Source organism: Cebus imitator, unplaced genomic scaffold (assembly GCF_001604975.1).
Source record: "Cebus imitator isolate Cc_AM_T3 unplaced genomic scaffold, Cebus_imitator-1.0 Scaffold707, whole genome shotgun sequence".
Classification (NCBI taxonomy): Eukaryota; Metazoa; Chordata; class Mammalia; order Primates; family Cebidae; genus Cebus; species Cebus imitator.
In genome coordinates, this window is record NW_016108022.1 from 99,646 (window position 1) to 115,740 (window position 16,095).

The 16,095-nt window shown below is 48.2% G+C and overlaps 1 protein-coding gene across 1 annotated transcript in view; it reads right to left on the minus strand.

The window, feature by feature from the left end:
* The window catches only part of LOC108296365 (double-stranded RNA-specific editase B2), a 407,953-nt gene that overhangs the window by 92,060 nt on the left and 299,798 nt on the right, over positions 1 to 16,095 (minus strand). The window contains exon 2 of the mRNA XM_017518833.2: positions 11,031 to 11,117. Within this exon, the coding sequence (XP_017374322.1) occupies positions 11,031 to 11,117 (87 nt within the window). The remainder of the gene's footprint in view (positions 1 to 11,030; positions 11,118 to 16,095) is intronic.

Consider the following 16,095-nt stretch of genomic DNA (forward strand, 5'->3'; position numbering starts at 1 on the left):
CCCTGTGACCTGTGACCCTGTGACAGTCATGGGGCCAGGCTGGGCAGGGGTGGGAGCTGGCCCTCAGGGAATGGTACTCTGGGCTCTGAGGCTGCTGGAAGACGGAGGTGCTCAGGCCCACGTGCTGGCCCCTGCTGGCCTCTTGCTGTAGTGACTGCATGTGAACCACTCACGGCTTTGACGCTGATTTTACAAATTAACGTTTTTTTCCTTCTACACCAAAGGTATTAAATATGTTACACTCCCCTCCCTGACCCAGGACATTATTCTCATTTTTTTCTCCATGTAATGAACGGCTTTCTCATGCTCAGTTATCCTATATAACAACCTACAGATAAAAAGCCAGGAGACCAGAAAAGCCCCTGCCTCGACGTCGAGACTTGGAAAGCTACTGTTGACGCAAAGCTGCTGTTGGTCTCAGAGCCCAATTCCTGCCCTCACCGGGGTCTCTACTCAACTGGCCACAGCCTGGGGTGAGGCAGGGAGCTGGGGGACTCTCTGCCTCCCCTCTGTGCTGCCTCGTGGAAGCTAGCCCCTGGGTTGTGTCCCAAACCCCCACTCTTTCTCTGTGCACCCTGAGTCTAGGTGTTTCCACTGGCCAGCAGGGAAGATGGCAGTGACTGTTCCCACAGGAAAGGCAGTGGAAGGTGTGGGCGTTCATCTGCCCAACTGTGGTAACTACTAAGTATAAGTGTAAAAAACATCGGGGTGTACACCTGAAACATACACAATAAAATACAGTTTAAAAAGTCAGTCTGACTTTGGTTAGGCTCGTAAAGCCTGATTAGCCCACTGGATGGGCAGCTCTGTCCTTGCTGCCTGCCCTCTGGGTCACCCCCTCTGTCTTTGACCCCCAGAGCAGGCACGCTGAGCTTTCCCCTGGTCCCCACTTTTGTCTGTCGTCCCTGTCTTCTCTCGGGAAGCTGTCTCCAAAGCTCATGGCACAGATTGGTGAATGGGCTCATTGCCTCTGGGGCACAGAGGTGGATTCCAGCGGCCGGGCGCTGGCAGTATGACCTGGGCCATCACGCAGTTCATACATGGAAACTACCACATGGGCCTCGTTGGATCAATGGAGACGGTGCGTGTAGAAGTTTTAGCATGATCTGTCAAATGTGTCAGACACTCAGCATGTGGGATTTCAGCAACACATCAAAAAGATGATTCATCATGATCAAGTGGGTTTTATTCTAGAGACGCAAGGATGATTCAGCATCTACAAATCCGTAAGTGTGTTTTACCACACAAACAGAAACTAAAAACAAAAACCACATGATCATCTCAACAGACGTATAAAAGGCATTTGATAAAATCCAACATTTCTTCACGATAAAAACCATCAAACAGACTAGGCACTGAAGACACATATCTCAAAATAATAAGAGTCATCTATAACAAACCTACAGCCAATGCCATACTCAATGGGGAAAAGTTGGAAGCATTTCTCTAACGGCTGGAACAAGATGTCCATTCTCACCACTTCCGATTAAAATAGTATTGGAAGTCCTAACCAAAGCAATCGGGCAAGAGAAAGAAATAAAAGACATCCAAACTGGGAAAGAGGAAGCGAAACTATCTCTGCTCCCTGATGACATAAATGTATGTATACCTAGGAAATCCTAAAGACTCCTCTAAAAGATTCCCAGACCCTTGGTAAGTGGCTTTGGTAAAGTTTCAGGATACAAAATAAATGTACAAAAATTAGTAGCATTTCTATATATTAATAATGTTTAAGCTGAGAGCTACATGAATAGCTCAATCATTTACAATAGCCGCACATACAAAAATAAAATACCTAGGAATACATTTAACCAAGGAGATGAGAGCTGCAAGGAGAGCTACAGAATACACTGATGAAAGAAATTGTAGAAGACACAAATAAATGGAAAACCATCCCATGTTCATGGATTGGAAGAATCAATATTTCTAAAATGTCCATATTGCCCCAAACACTCAGCAGATTCAATGCAATCTCTATCAAGTTCCAACATCATTTTTCACAGAATTACAGAAAACAATCCTGAAGTTCGTATGGAATCAAAAAGGAGCCTGAATAACCAAAGCAGTCCTGAGAAAAAGATCAGATCCAGATGCGACCCACTGCCTGACTTTAAATTATACTACAAGTCTATTGCAGCAATAGGATGGTGTTGATACAAACACATAGACCAATGGAACAGAGTAGAGAGCCCACAAAGAAAGTGGAACACCTGCAGCCATCTGATTCTCAACAAAGCTGACAGTGGGGAAAGGACATCCTAGTCAATAAATGGTGCTGGGAAAATTGGTTAGCCATATGCAGAAGAATGAAACTGGACCCCTTTCTCTCACCATATACAAAGATTAATTCAAGGATGGATTAAAGACTTAAGCACAAGGCCTGAAACTATAAATATCCTGGAAGAAAACCTAGGAAAAACTTCTGGACATTGACCCAGGTGAAAGATTGATGATGAAGAATCCAAAAGGAAATGCACAAACCCAGAAATAGACAAAGTGGACTTAATTAAACTAACAAGCTTCTACACAGCATACACACACACACTATACAACACACACACACACACACTTACACATGCAAAGAGTGGGCAGACGACCTACAAAATGGGACAAAATATTTGCAAATTATGCCTCTGACAAAGGACTAATATCCAGAATCTACATGGAATTCAAACAACTTAGCAAGAAAAAACCAAACAACTTCACAAAAAATTGGGCAAAGGGCATGAACGGACATTTCTCAAAAGAAAAACTACAAGCAGCCAACAAGCATATGAAAAAAAAATGCTCAACATCATCAGAGAAATGCAAATTAAAATCATATTGAGATATCATCTTACCCCAGTCAGAATGGCTATTATTAAAAAGTCAAAAAAACCCAAGATGTTTGTGTGGATGCAGAGAAAAGGGGATGCTTGTGTATTGTTTGTGGAAAGGTAAATTAATTCAACTTCTATGGAAAATAGTATACAGATTTCTCAAGGAACTAAGAATAGAACCAGTATTTGACCCAGCAATTGTACTGCTGGGCATCTACCCAAAGGGAGAAATCATTATGTTAAAAGGACAAGTGTACATGAATGTGTACCGCAGCACTACTGACAACAGCAAGGACATGGAAGCAACCTAAATGTCCATCAACAGTGGATGGATAAAGAAATGCAGTACATATACGCCACGGAGTACTATGTATCCATGAAAAAGGGTACAATTACGTCCCTTGCAGCAGTGTGAATGGAGCTGCAGGCCATTATCCTAAATGAATGAACTCAGAAACAGAAAAGCAGCTGCATGTTTTCACTTATGAGTGGGAGCTAAACAATGGGTACACATGGACACAAGACGAAAACAGCAGACACTGAGCACCTGAGAAGCAGGGGGAGCAGGAGAGGGGTCAGGCTTGAAAAATAAGCTGTCAGCACAATGGGTACACTAGCAGCCAAATCCCCACCGGGGTGCAGTATAGCCACGGGACAAACATGCACAGGTAACCCGAAGCCTAAAATAAAATGAAATGAAAATTTAAAAAAGTTTTGGCATGACCAATCAAATGTTGCAGGCCCTCAGAATACATCCTTTGTTTTTGTGATGATAGTTAATCATGACCACAAAAGACACTGTCGGCCTCCAACACCTTTTGAGGGTGTGAAGAGGGAGGTGTGGGGCCCACTCCCAGGCTGGTGCCAGGAATTTGGGACCATGAGGTTTGAGGGGTTGGCATTATAAAAACGATGTGATTCGGAAAATGCATGTTTACATTTGGAACAATTCAAATGGACAGTTCACAATAGAATATAAGAATTGGTGACTCCTTTAGTCCACTCTGAAGTTTATTATCCCAAATAATTATTATTCTAGCCAGTCACAATCACACACTCATGGTATATTAGAGCTGGGAGCAGCTCTGCAAGGAGCTCGTGTGCTTATGCCAGGGCAGCGGGGCGCCACTTGCTATGTCAGCCGCACACCAGGGGTCTTAGAAAGGGTTAGCATTTAACAAAGGAGATGAACGATGGCTACAAAACACGGATAAAGAAATTGTAGACACGACAGATGGAAAACCATCCCGTTCATGGATTCCAAGAGCCAATATTGCTGAAACGTCCATAGTGCCCCAAACACTCAGCAGATTCAATGCAACCCCCCTGTCAAATTGCCAAAGTTATTTTTCACAGAATTAGAAAAAATAATCCTAAAGTTCATATGGAACCCAAACAGACCCCTGCCTAGCCAAAGCAGTTCTGAGAAAAAGGGCAGAAAAGAGGAGAGTACTACCCTCTGTCTCTGTGCCTCTCTCTCTCTGTGTCTCTCTCAGTCTCTGTGCCTCTGTGTCTGTCTCTGACACACACACACACACACACACACACACACACACACACACACACACACACACACACACACACACACACACACACACACACACACCCCTTGTTGGTTAAGGCTCCTCCTCAGAGTCACTTAGACTGGAAACTGATTCTTACCAACCCCTGGAGGGCTCCAGCTGGTAAACAGTGCCTGAGTGTGTAACATACCAGTGCGCGTACCAGTGTGTGCCTGAACGTGTGCATGTGTGTGCATGTGCACGTGCGCACATGCCTATGTGTGTGGGTGGGTGTGCATGTGCGTGCATGTGCATGTGTGTGCACATGTAATTGTGCATGTGCACGTGTGTGCACGTGCAATTGTGCATGTGTGCACGTGCCTGTGTGCTTGTGTGGGTGCATGTATGTGTTGATGTGTACACATACATCAACCCTGTGGGGAATGCTAGGGGAGCTGGGCAGAGAGCAAAATGGCATGGTGGCCCTGGGGGAACAGGGTAGCTCCCGGACCTGTTGCCCATCAATGGGGCTCACACCACACTTCTCCCAGGAAAATTCCGGATGTGGACTCCACACACCTTTCCTATTGAAACCCACACCTAGCGAGACTCCGTGGGTGGCTGCCTACACCCTGGCATGTCCTCCTGCCTCTGCACCCCAGCCAAGCACCTCATCCTAGAGACCTTTTAGAATATGAGGCATCTGTGAACTGTGGCTTCCCTGAGGTCTTTGTGGGCAGCACCAGGTTTTCAGAGAGCTGCATGTGTCCTTCCACTGTAGAAATTAGAGAAAAGCAGGCAAATAATTTGGAACTATTAGATAAATACCACAAGCCACAGTAATAGGATGATCATGAGCAATTTGAAAGCTCGGGGAGGCATCTGCATGGGAAAATGCAAAATGAAATGATTTCCATCTGCTTCTCTCAAGGGCATCCTCTTAAGCCTCATCTACATGTGACCTTGTTTGATACAAAGTGTCTGTGAGTGTGACGCCGGGCTGACACGGGGCGTCTGTGAGTGTGGTGCTGTGACACGGGGCATCTGTGAGTGTGGTGCCGGGCTGACACCGGGCGTCTGTGAGTGTGGTGCCGGGCTGACACCGGGCGTCTGTGAGTGTGGTGCCGGGCTGACACGGGGCGTCTGTGAGTGTGGTGCCGGGCTGANCGTCTGTGAGTGTGGTGCCGGGCTGACACGGGGCGTCTGTGAGTGTGGTGCCGGGCTGACACGGGGCGTCTGTGAGTGTGGTGCCGGGCTGACACAGGGTGTCTGTGAGTGTGGTGCTGTGACACGGGGCGTCTGTGAGTGTGGTGCTGTGACACGGGGCGTCTGTGAGTGTGGTGCCGGGCTGACATGGGGCGTCTGTGAGTGTGGTGCCGGGCTGACACGGCGCGTCTGTGAGTGTGGTGCCGGGCTGACACGGGGCGTCTGTGAGTGTGGTGCTGTGACACGGGGCGTCTGTGAGTGTGGTGCTGTGACACGGGGCGTCTGTGAGTGTGATGCCGGGCTGACACGGCGCGTCTGTGAGTGTGGTGCCGGGCTGACACGGGGCGTCTGTGAGTGTGGTGCTGTGACAGGGGGCGTCTGTGAGTGTGGTGCTGTGACACGGGGCGTCTGTGAGTGTGGTGCTGTGACACGGGGCGTCTGTGAGTGTGGTGCCGGGCTGACACGGCGTGTCTGTGAGTGTGGTGCCGGGCTGACACGGGGCGTCTGTGAGTGTGATGCTGGGCTGATACAAGGTGTCTGTAAATGTGTTGCTAACTTTCAAGTTTTAATGCACTAAAGGACAGCAATTTAGGGAGAAAGGCCAACATTTACATTGTCATGACTGTGGTGAAACTTTTGCTTTCCAAGTGAAAGCTATTCTTTTGGCTGTGCAAAGCCGGATGTCCTAGCTGGTGGAGAGCAGGTGGGGCCGGGGCTGGTGGGTCTGGCCGCCCTCCACCCGCCGTGTGCAGGGCTGCGTTGGCTGCAGAGCTCAGGCGCCCTCTCCTCTGGCTCCTGCTGCTCGTCCTCTGCTGGGCCGTTATGCACGCCCGGCTTCCCCTGCATGGCATCATTGGGACCACACGCATCACTAATAATGATGCTGCGTGTCTGTGGGTCAGACGGGCTCCTGGGAGCCAGCCAGGCGGCATGCCACGCTACATTGGAAGAGATAATGTTGTTCCTGGTGAAGGTTATTCTGCGGCCCAGCAGCCCTTTCCCTACATGAAGCCTGGCTTAGCGATGGGAAGGCAGGTGCCGGGGTTCTCCAGGGCGCAGCAGAGGGTCTGGAAGCAGCAGGAGGGAGGCTGGGCCTGGGGGTGGGAGGCAGTGGCTCCTGGCATTTGCAGAGTTGTTACTGGCAGGCTGGGTAGCTGCAGAAGGGCCTCCTTCAAAGGCTCGTCACACGGGACCCTACGGGGCTGGGCCTGGGGTGTTGGGACTCAGGAAGGAGCAGGTGTGGCTGTCAGGAGACCCCTTTCCAGCACAGCTCCAGGGCCCAGAGCTGCCTTTGTTCTGGGCAGCCATGGGCTCAGCTGTTCCCCAAAGAATTGGGTTGGATCCCAACCTCTGAGCAGTGGTCATTAGAGAGGTGACAGAGGACAGATGGCAGGCACTCATGGCTTCTCAGTGTTGGAAAAGAAAGCTCCTCAGAGTGAACTGCCCCAGGCAGACATGACTGAGAAACATGGAGTTGCTCGGTCCACTCAGCCCAGACCAGCTTCTGGGTGACGGGCTTCTCCCTGTGGCTCCTGGCCCACTTGCTGCAGGTACAGGGCATGGTGTGTGCCCAGCGAGTCTGTCCCCCACCAAGCGCCCATAGATGAGGGCATTTGGCCACAGACAAAAGCCATGGTTCTGTGAGGTTCTGGCATCCACAGGGAAGCCAAAAGGTGGAATCCACGCCATGGTGGGATGGGAACTGTGCTCATGTTGGGGCCCCCAGACACACAGACTCACAGGGTGCGAAATGCGAAGACTGGAGGCGGCAGGGCAAGGTCATGTGTGCTCCTACTACACCCTTACTCCTCACATATGTGTATGCACACGTGCACAGACACACGCCATATATATCCACACACCCCACACATGCACACATACGCAAACACCACACACACATACTTATATGACACACATGCACGTGAACCCACACATGCCACACATGTGCACACACCACACATGCCACACACGGATGCCTACCTGTGCACACACCACACACACAGCACACACGCACACATACACCCATGACACATGTATACATGAACTCACACATGGTACACACATGTACACACACCACACATGCTACACACGCACACCTGTGCACACAGTACACACACCACACACGCACACAGACACCCATGACACATGTATACATGAACTCACACATACCACACACATGTACACACACCACACATGCTGCACACACATACACCACACATGCACACATACACCCATGACACATGTATACATGAACTCACACATGGCACACACACACACCACACATGCCGCACACGCACACCTGTGCACACACCACACACACCACACACACATACACCCATGACACATGTATTCATGAACTCACACATACCACACACATGTACACACACCACACATGCCACACACACCACACATGCACACATACACCCATGACACATGTATACATGAACTCACACATGGCACACACATACACCACATGCCGCACACGCACACCTGTGCACACACCACACACACACACCCATGACACATGTATACATGAACTCACACATGCCACACACATGTACACACACCACACATGCCGCACACACATACACCACACATGCACACATACACCCATGACACATGTATACATGAACTCACACATGCCACACACAGGTACAGACACCACACATGCCGCACACACACATACACATACACCACACATGCACACATACACCCATGACACATGTATACATGAACTCACACATACCAAACACATGTACACACACCACACATGCCACATGCACACACACATACACACCACACATGCACACATACACCCATGACACATGTATACATGAACTCACACATGGCACACACATATACATACACCACACATGCCACATGCACACACACATACACACCACACATGCACACATACACCCATGACACATGTATACATGAACTCACACATGCCACACACATGTACACACACCACACATGCCACACACACACACAGACACACACACACACACACACACACACACCCCCCTACACACCTTTCTCTACCTTCCAGTGCGTCTGGATTGCAATTGGATAAGGCTGCACTGGCAGTGCATGCTGCGGGAGCTGTGAAGGGAAGGTGGATTCATTTGTACATTTGTCTTTGAACAATCTATGAAAATAACTAAAATAAGCTGCATCTGCACAAAGGGGGGCAACTAGTTCACTGGTTGAAAAGGAGGCTTCTCAAGCGTCTGGAGAGCACTGTAGCTCTCGTTGTAACTATTGTAAATAATGTAAAGTTATCGTTAGCTCTAAGTTTCTGCCCATTAGCGGAAGGCTCTGGGAGCTAATGCTCACAGCCCAAGGCAGCTTGGCTGCCAGGACAGAGCCTGAGGCTTCCAGAAAGTCTTGGCCTCCTCAGGCCCCCTCTTCTCCTAACTGCCCAGTGTCGGGGTTCTTAAGGAAGGGGCAGGGGGAGGAGAAGCTCCTGCGTGGGGTGGGTATGTCCATCTCTCAGGAATCTCAGTAACTTCCCCATGCAGCCAGGCAGTTTACTTCTCCAGGTCTTGGCCTCTGGCTGCTACAGAAAGGCAGCCGCTGTGCTCTGTAAGTTATAAAACATTCGCTCCGTGCCCCAAACATCCTCTGGCCCTTGCTGAGGCTTCATTTCTTTTTCTCCTGAGGGAGACCAGCTCCAGGCAGGATCCCAGCAGCTCCAGGTGTGGAGGAGGAGGAGACAGTGACTTCCCTTCCACATGTTTCCAGGTACGTCTGTCCACATTCAGGCTCAGCTTGGGGGGGGGGTGTGTATGTGCGTACCCCTGGGTATGTGCACTCCTGGGGTGTGTGTGCATGTGTGTGTGCACTCCCGAGGTGTGTGTGTGTGTACTCCTGGGGTGTGTGTTTGCATGTGTATTTGTGCACTCCTGGGGTGTGTGTGCATGTGTGTGTGCACTCCTGGGGTGTGTGTGTGTGTGCTCCTGGGGTGTGTGTTTGCATGTGTATTTGTGCACTCCTGGGGTGTGTGTATGTGCACTCCTGGGGTGTGTGTGCATGTGTGTGTGCACTCCTGGGGTGTGTGTGTGTGTGCTCCCGGGGTGTGTGTTTGCATGTGTATCTGTGCACTCCTGGGGTGTGCATGTGTGTGCATGTGTGCCCTGGGGTTTGTGTGTGCTCCTGGTGTGTGTGTGTGTATGCACACATATACAGGTCTGTTGTGTGCTTTTACTTTCTCTATCCCGGATTTCGGAAGTAGTGATCAATAAATGGACTCATCTGGAAATTTTCCATTTTGGCTCACCAGAGAACAGAAATGACCTGTGTCAAAGCTTCACTTGAGTCGAGACTCAAGTGAGGAGGGAGCTGGGGAGGGAGTACAGAGTCTGGGCTGAGCCCTCTCGAGCTGGATCACCTTCCTCCTACTTCCCTCCTTCCACGTCTGGAAGAGAAGGGGTCCAAGAGAAGGCATTGACCTTCACTCTGGTCCTAACCCTCAAAGGCTGTGATGTGCTTTTACGGAACGACCTCTATTTCCAATGCAGTTAATGATTATTGGGCTGGGCAGGGCCTGTGTTTCCCAGGTGGATGGCAAGGTGCACAGCATCCCCTGCAGATCCTCCCACTGCAGCCACCCAGGGCACCTTGCCTCCTCCTGTCCCATGGCAACAGGCGTGTGCTGACCTCTTCCTGGTTGAAAAAGGAGCCAACTGCCAGGCGGTGGTAAAATCTGAGGAGCTGTCCACATGATGTGGAATGTGTCGTCCTCTGTTAAATGCCACACAATTTACTGCGAACCAGAGGCCAGCTCCTGCAGCCACACACTCCTGGATGCCCACCCTCGCTGTCTGCCTCTGAGACACCACTCAGATCCTTTTCCTAAACCAACCTGTGCCATGCTGAGGACACTGCCTGGGCCCTTTTCAGTTTCCTGCACCAGAAATGTTTGCACAGGAAGCCTCCCATCCAGCCTTTTGTTTGTTAAATACGTGTACAACCTGTGTTCTAAGACACCGTGACTATTGTTCTTTCCGGTTTGGAAGGAAAAACAAAGGAAGGAGAGGAGAAAATAGCCCAAGAAAACTGGTTAATTTCTTGGAATCCCTGGGGTTCTCAGTCCCACAGACTTTACTGACATTTTCCTGCCCTTTAGGTAAGGAAGGAATGCCAGGTGAGGCTGATTCCAGGTGAGGATGGGACTGCAGGTTACAGCAGGACCCCAGGTAATGACAGGACCTCAGATGAAGACAGGATTGTAGGTGGAGATGGGATTCTGGGTGAGGACAGGACCTCAAATGAGAAGGGGACCACAGATGAGGACAGAACTGCAGGTGTGGGTGGGACTGCGGGAGAAGATGGCACTCTGTGGCAGAATGAAAGCAGATACTGTCTACCGTCTCTCCAGGTAAGGCCAAACAGAGCCCCCAGATGACTCCAGGTATCTCAGGTTTTGGGGACAGCAGGGGAATCCCTGCACACATGACACAGGGGCCTTTGTCTACTTTGGGGAAGGGAAGCCGCTTACTTAGGGTGTCTTCATCCTCTGTGTTTGTGGTGCCAGGACTCAGGTGCTTGAAGGGAGCGAGGAAGGTTGACAGTATGCTTACTTTATCTGGAAAGAAAAGAACAGGAAATGCACTTTTGACATGGAGCTTCAGAAAAACTCAGTGATTTTATAAATTGTTATTACTGAAGGCTGGACAAGGGAGGCGGAGAGGTCACTTCGGTTTCAGCCATTTCATTCTGATTCATTCTTTTACTATCTGACAGCGTTTTATCAAATTCCTCTCTCCACTTAATTTAAAACTCTACGACTTCCTTCTTTCTCCCTAATTCTGGTGTCTCCCTTCATCTTGCCTACATCCATTAAAACTTTAAGCAGCTGTCTCCAGGGTGACGACCTTGCATCTGTTTACAAGGTCCTGGGTAGGGCAGAGCCTTCTGTCAAGATCATGTCACAGAGATGAACTAAGACACGTAAAACAATCTCACAATTAAAAGAGAATGGTGCAAATAAAGCCAAGATTATCCTTCCCTGTGAGTGCAGAATTTGCTTTCTGGACTTGACATGCATTCAAAATAAAGGACTTGTCACTTAGCGGGCGTTTGGTAGAAGCAGAGGAGGGGAGGAGGAGCTCGCCACGTGAGCAGAGCATGCACAGTAATTCCGGAAATGGCCAAGCGTCCTTGATGCCTGAAGCCTGTGGCCGGTGAGCAAAGGCCAAGCAGGCCCTGCCTCCTGGGTCCCACCACTCAGTGCAGCATGGCTGTGGAAGCAGATCCCACCAGGACTGCTGCTCCTCACTAACAAAACATGCTTTTCCACTCTCACGGTCTCAGCGATTTACTTCCTCAACAGGGAGATTAAGAAATGGTGCATTTGAGGTATGATCGACAGAAATAAAAATGACTGATAAAGGGATCCAAAGAAAAGTTCCTTATCTTGGAGATTTCCACCCCTAAATTAAACCGCTGCACTCAGAACTCACTGCCCTGCAGAGAAGGCTCCAACAGAGACACGGCAAAGACAGCCCCTCACTCCCAGGCACCCTCCAGTGCGCGCGGTTTGCTGTGTGCCCTTAGGAACCTGGACCACACTGGTTAAGACGCCGCAGGCGGAAATAGCAGCGTCACTCATCCAACACAGTGCAGAGCGCCATAGAGCCATTTCCTGGGGTCCAGGGCACTGGCTGTGGCATTGGCTGCTTTGCTACGCGGGATCCTTCCCTCTCCTTTGGAAGCTGTGGACACCCTTGGGCGGGATTTCCCAGCAGGTCACTGAGTTTACATCAAACTGTAATAAGGACAGCTCTCTGCAGGTGCCTCACTGTGGCACTGTGTACCTGCCCCAAGTGCGATTTCTCAAGAAAACATGAACTGCTGGTTTCTTTGCCCTTGGCCGTCAGGTGTCCAGACCCAGCCTGAAACTGGCTCTTTTTCTTTTGAGCCTGAGCCTGTTTTCTCCCTAGCCAAGATTTCCAGAGGCCAGGAGAGTTCACAGTGAAATTCATTCAGGAGCCCGTTAACAGCTGTTGTTTTCAGTAGGGATGGGCAACAGAGAGAACAATAAATAACTCAAATATAAAATTGCCTGTGCCTTCTTTGTTCTCCCAAACAAAAATAAACCAGGGAAGGGTTTGCCCTCCTAAACCCTCGCAGCCCAAGCTAATTTACTACAAGAGAATGAAATATCTTGCTTGAGTTATAATTTCATTAAGGGAGTCCAATAATGTTACACAAAGAGTGTGAAGCTCAAATGATTTAGTCTGGAGGATCTCAAAATGAAATTACATTTTTTAATAAAGTAGGGCTACAAACCAAACACAAAAATGCACTAAACTGTTTCAAACTTTACCTTAGCAAAATTATAAGACATTTAAGGATTGTTCTAGATCTATGAAAGTTTTTACTTTCTGATGTTGCTAAATTTATCAAATAAAAATTCAGGACATCCATTAAAATTGAGTTTTAGATAAACAATAGATAATTTTTAGTATGTAGACATTTCTAATATTGTGTGAGACACACACTTTTTTTGTGTGTGTGTTTATATACATAATATTTATATATACATACATACACACCATATATAAATATTTACAAATAAAAATGTATTTATATATAAATATATATTCATATAAATATAATATAATATATATACACACACACACACACATATATACACACAGACATACACGCATATATACTTAAAAGACCTTACTTATGGTTTATCTGAAATTCAGTGGAAGACACAGGACTTCAACAGACATTTCTCCAGGGAAGATGTGCTAATGCCAATAAGCACATGGAAATGTAATCAACATCACTAATCATTAGGAGAATGCAAATCCAAACCACATGAAATACCATCGCACACCCATTAGGTCGGCTATTAGACAAGCAAAACCAAACCAAACCAGGAAATGCCGTGTTGGTGAGGACCTGGAGAAATGAGAGCCCTCTGGGAATGTAAAATCGGGGAAGCTGCAGTTCTGCCTGCCAAGCAGGTCAATGCCCAAACAACTGAAACTCAAAGAGATACCTGTCCCCTCACATCTACGGCAGCATCGTGAGCCAGAGCCTGGGGTGAAGCACCTCAAGTGTCCTTCAGTGGATGAGAAGTGAAATGCAGTACGGCCATGCAACAGAAGATTAGGCAGCTTTAAAAAAGAGGGAAATCAGCCGGGCACGGTGGCTCACGCCTGTAATCCCAGCACTTTGGGAGGCTGAGGCGGGTGGATCATGAGGTCAAGAGATCGAGACCATCCTGGCCAACATGGTAAAACCCCGTCTCTACTAAAAAATACAAAAATTAGCTGGGCATGGTGGCACGTGCCTGTAGTCCCAGCTACTTGGGAGGCTGAGGCAGGAGAATTCCTTGAACCTGGGAGGCGGAGTTTGCAGTGAGCCAAGATCGCACCATTGCACTCCAGCCTGGAGCCTGGTGACAGAACAAGACCCTGTCTCAAAAAAAAAAAAGAGGGAAACCCTGCCATTTGCAACGAGAGTGCGTGAAACTGGAGGACCCCATCCTAAGTGAAATAAGTCAGGCATGGAAAGATGAATACTAATGCCCGCCTCACTCATCTGTGGAATCTAGAAAAGTGGAATTCACAGAAGCAGAGAGTAGAATGGTGGCTGCCAGGATCCCTGGGGTGAGGGGAGGAGGGAGGGAGCGAGGAGGTGTCGGTCTAAGGCACAAACTTTCAGTGATAGGTTGAATGAGTTTGAGTCTTAATGTGCAGTGTGGGGACTCTAGCTAATAACATGTATTGTCCACTGCAAATGGGATGAGACAGCAGATTTTCAGCATCCTCACCCCCCACCATGGTAATTATGGCTGGTGACAGATGTGTTAATTAATTTGTGGTGATCATTACACAATGTATATATCAAACCATCACCCTGCACACCTTGAATATAGTCAACTCTTATTTGTTGATTTAATATTTTAAAATTAAAATGAATACATAAAGAACCATGTATTCATTGTTTTTTTATGAATGGCAAAACAAAAGGAAATGTAACTGGGCGCCCTGCATTTCACCCGGTGCTCCTGGTTGTGCCTGACCAACTTCTCTTTCCTCTAGTGCACGGGGCAGCTTGAGCCACCAAACCAAACCCAAGGAAACAGAAAGGCAGCAGAGCTGCCAGCTCTCATTCACTGCTAACAAGCACACCTGAAATTCCACCTGTGGTCTGCAATCACTGTGAAGACACGTAAGCTCTGGGAGAGAAGCAATTATTTCTAAGAACGGGCAGACCACATCTTTAGAGTGTTCTTAGAAAAGGAGGGGAAGAATTACATTTTTTAGCATAAGAAAATACAACAGAAGCTCTTGGACATCAGGGCCTCTGTGGTTTCCTTGGAACCCACTGTCCGTTGGGATCTATATTCCATTAGTTCAATAGGAGTGGAATGCTGGTATTCAACTAATTCTAGCTTTTGCATATCTCTCATTGACGTCTTTTGAAAATCTGGTTTTACTCAAGTTTCTAATGAAAAAGGAAGCCATACTTTGTTGTTTTGCCTCAATTCTGGACCTTTTAGGTATGCTGGGAGAAGCCGCATCACAGGGCCCCCCACGCTGCCGCCGCCTCCATGCCCAGAGGAGGGGCCAGGCTGGCCGGGTGGTAGAAATGCCAGAGGTCAGCTGGGCACTCCCCACCCCTCAGCTGCTCACATCCTGGTTTCTTCAGCTCAGCCTCCCATCATCGGACGTGGGCCAGCTGGAAACTGACCTGGTGGATGCAGTGGCCCTGGGCCAGCCCTGGTCTAAGAGTCAAGAGTCACTTTCAGGAAAGGTGTAGTCGCCGTTTCTCATGCATTACTTGAAAGTTCCAGGACACTTGCTATAGAAACCTTGTTACTCACTGTGGAATCAATGGCATTTATTTGAAGCAATTTTGTGTATTGTAGGGGGCATCTGGGTGAGCATCTGCAGGGCACAGGAGTCCTTCCTAGAACCACGTGCAGTCATAAAGTGGAGCTGGTGTCTGCAACACTGAGGCTCTGAAGTTATTACCAATGTTTGATATTAAAACAGTTTGGGAGAACTACTACCCTGTTTTAGGGCTGAGGGAGAGAGAAAATAACTGGAATAACTTTTAGGGATTTTACGATTTCCTAATCATCTTGTTTAGAAATAAAATGTCCTGAGATAATAGTTTACTTACTGTTTCTTGTTAACATCTTGGGGTGAGGATTATCCTTGAGCATGATTTAAAAAAAAAAAAAGCAGTGGCTTATTTTCCCTGAAAGGCACATGTGGCTACGCCGACAGTTTTGCATGCTATATCAGGAATTCATGAGTCCCCAGAATGCTTGGCCTTCCCCAGAATGCTTGATATCAATCACCAGGCTTTAAGGACATGTGGTTGAAGTATTAGGTGTTAGTGTACTTTGCTAAATCAAAGTAACTGCATATATTGAGGATACCTGGTTACTTGGTTATTAGTCACACTGCATGATCACTGGGGACATGTCTCAGCTTTCTTGATGTATTTATTCCAGCTAAAGAATCTGAGACATTGAGAAGCTGACTGGTGTGCGCAGGACCACCTATAACGTCCTAGGTGAAGAATCTGAG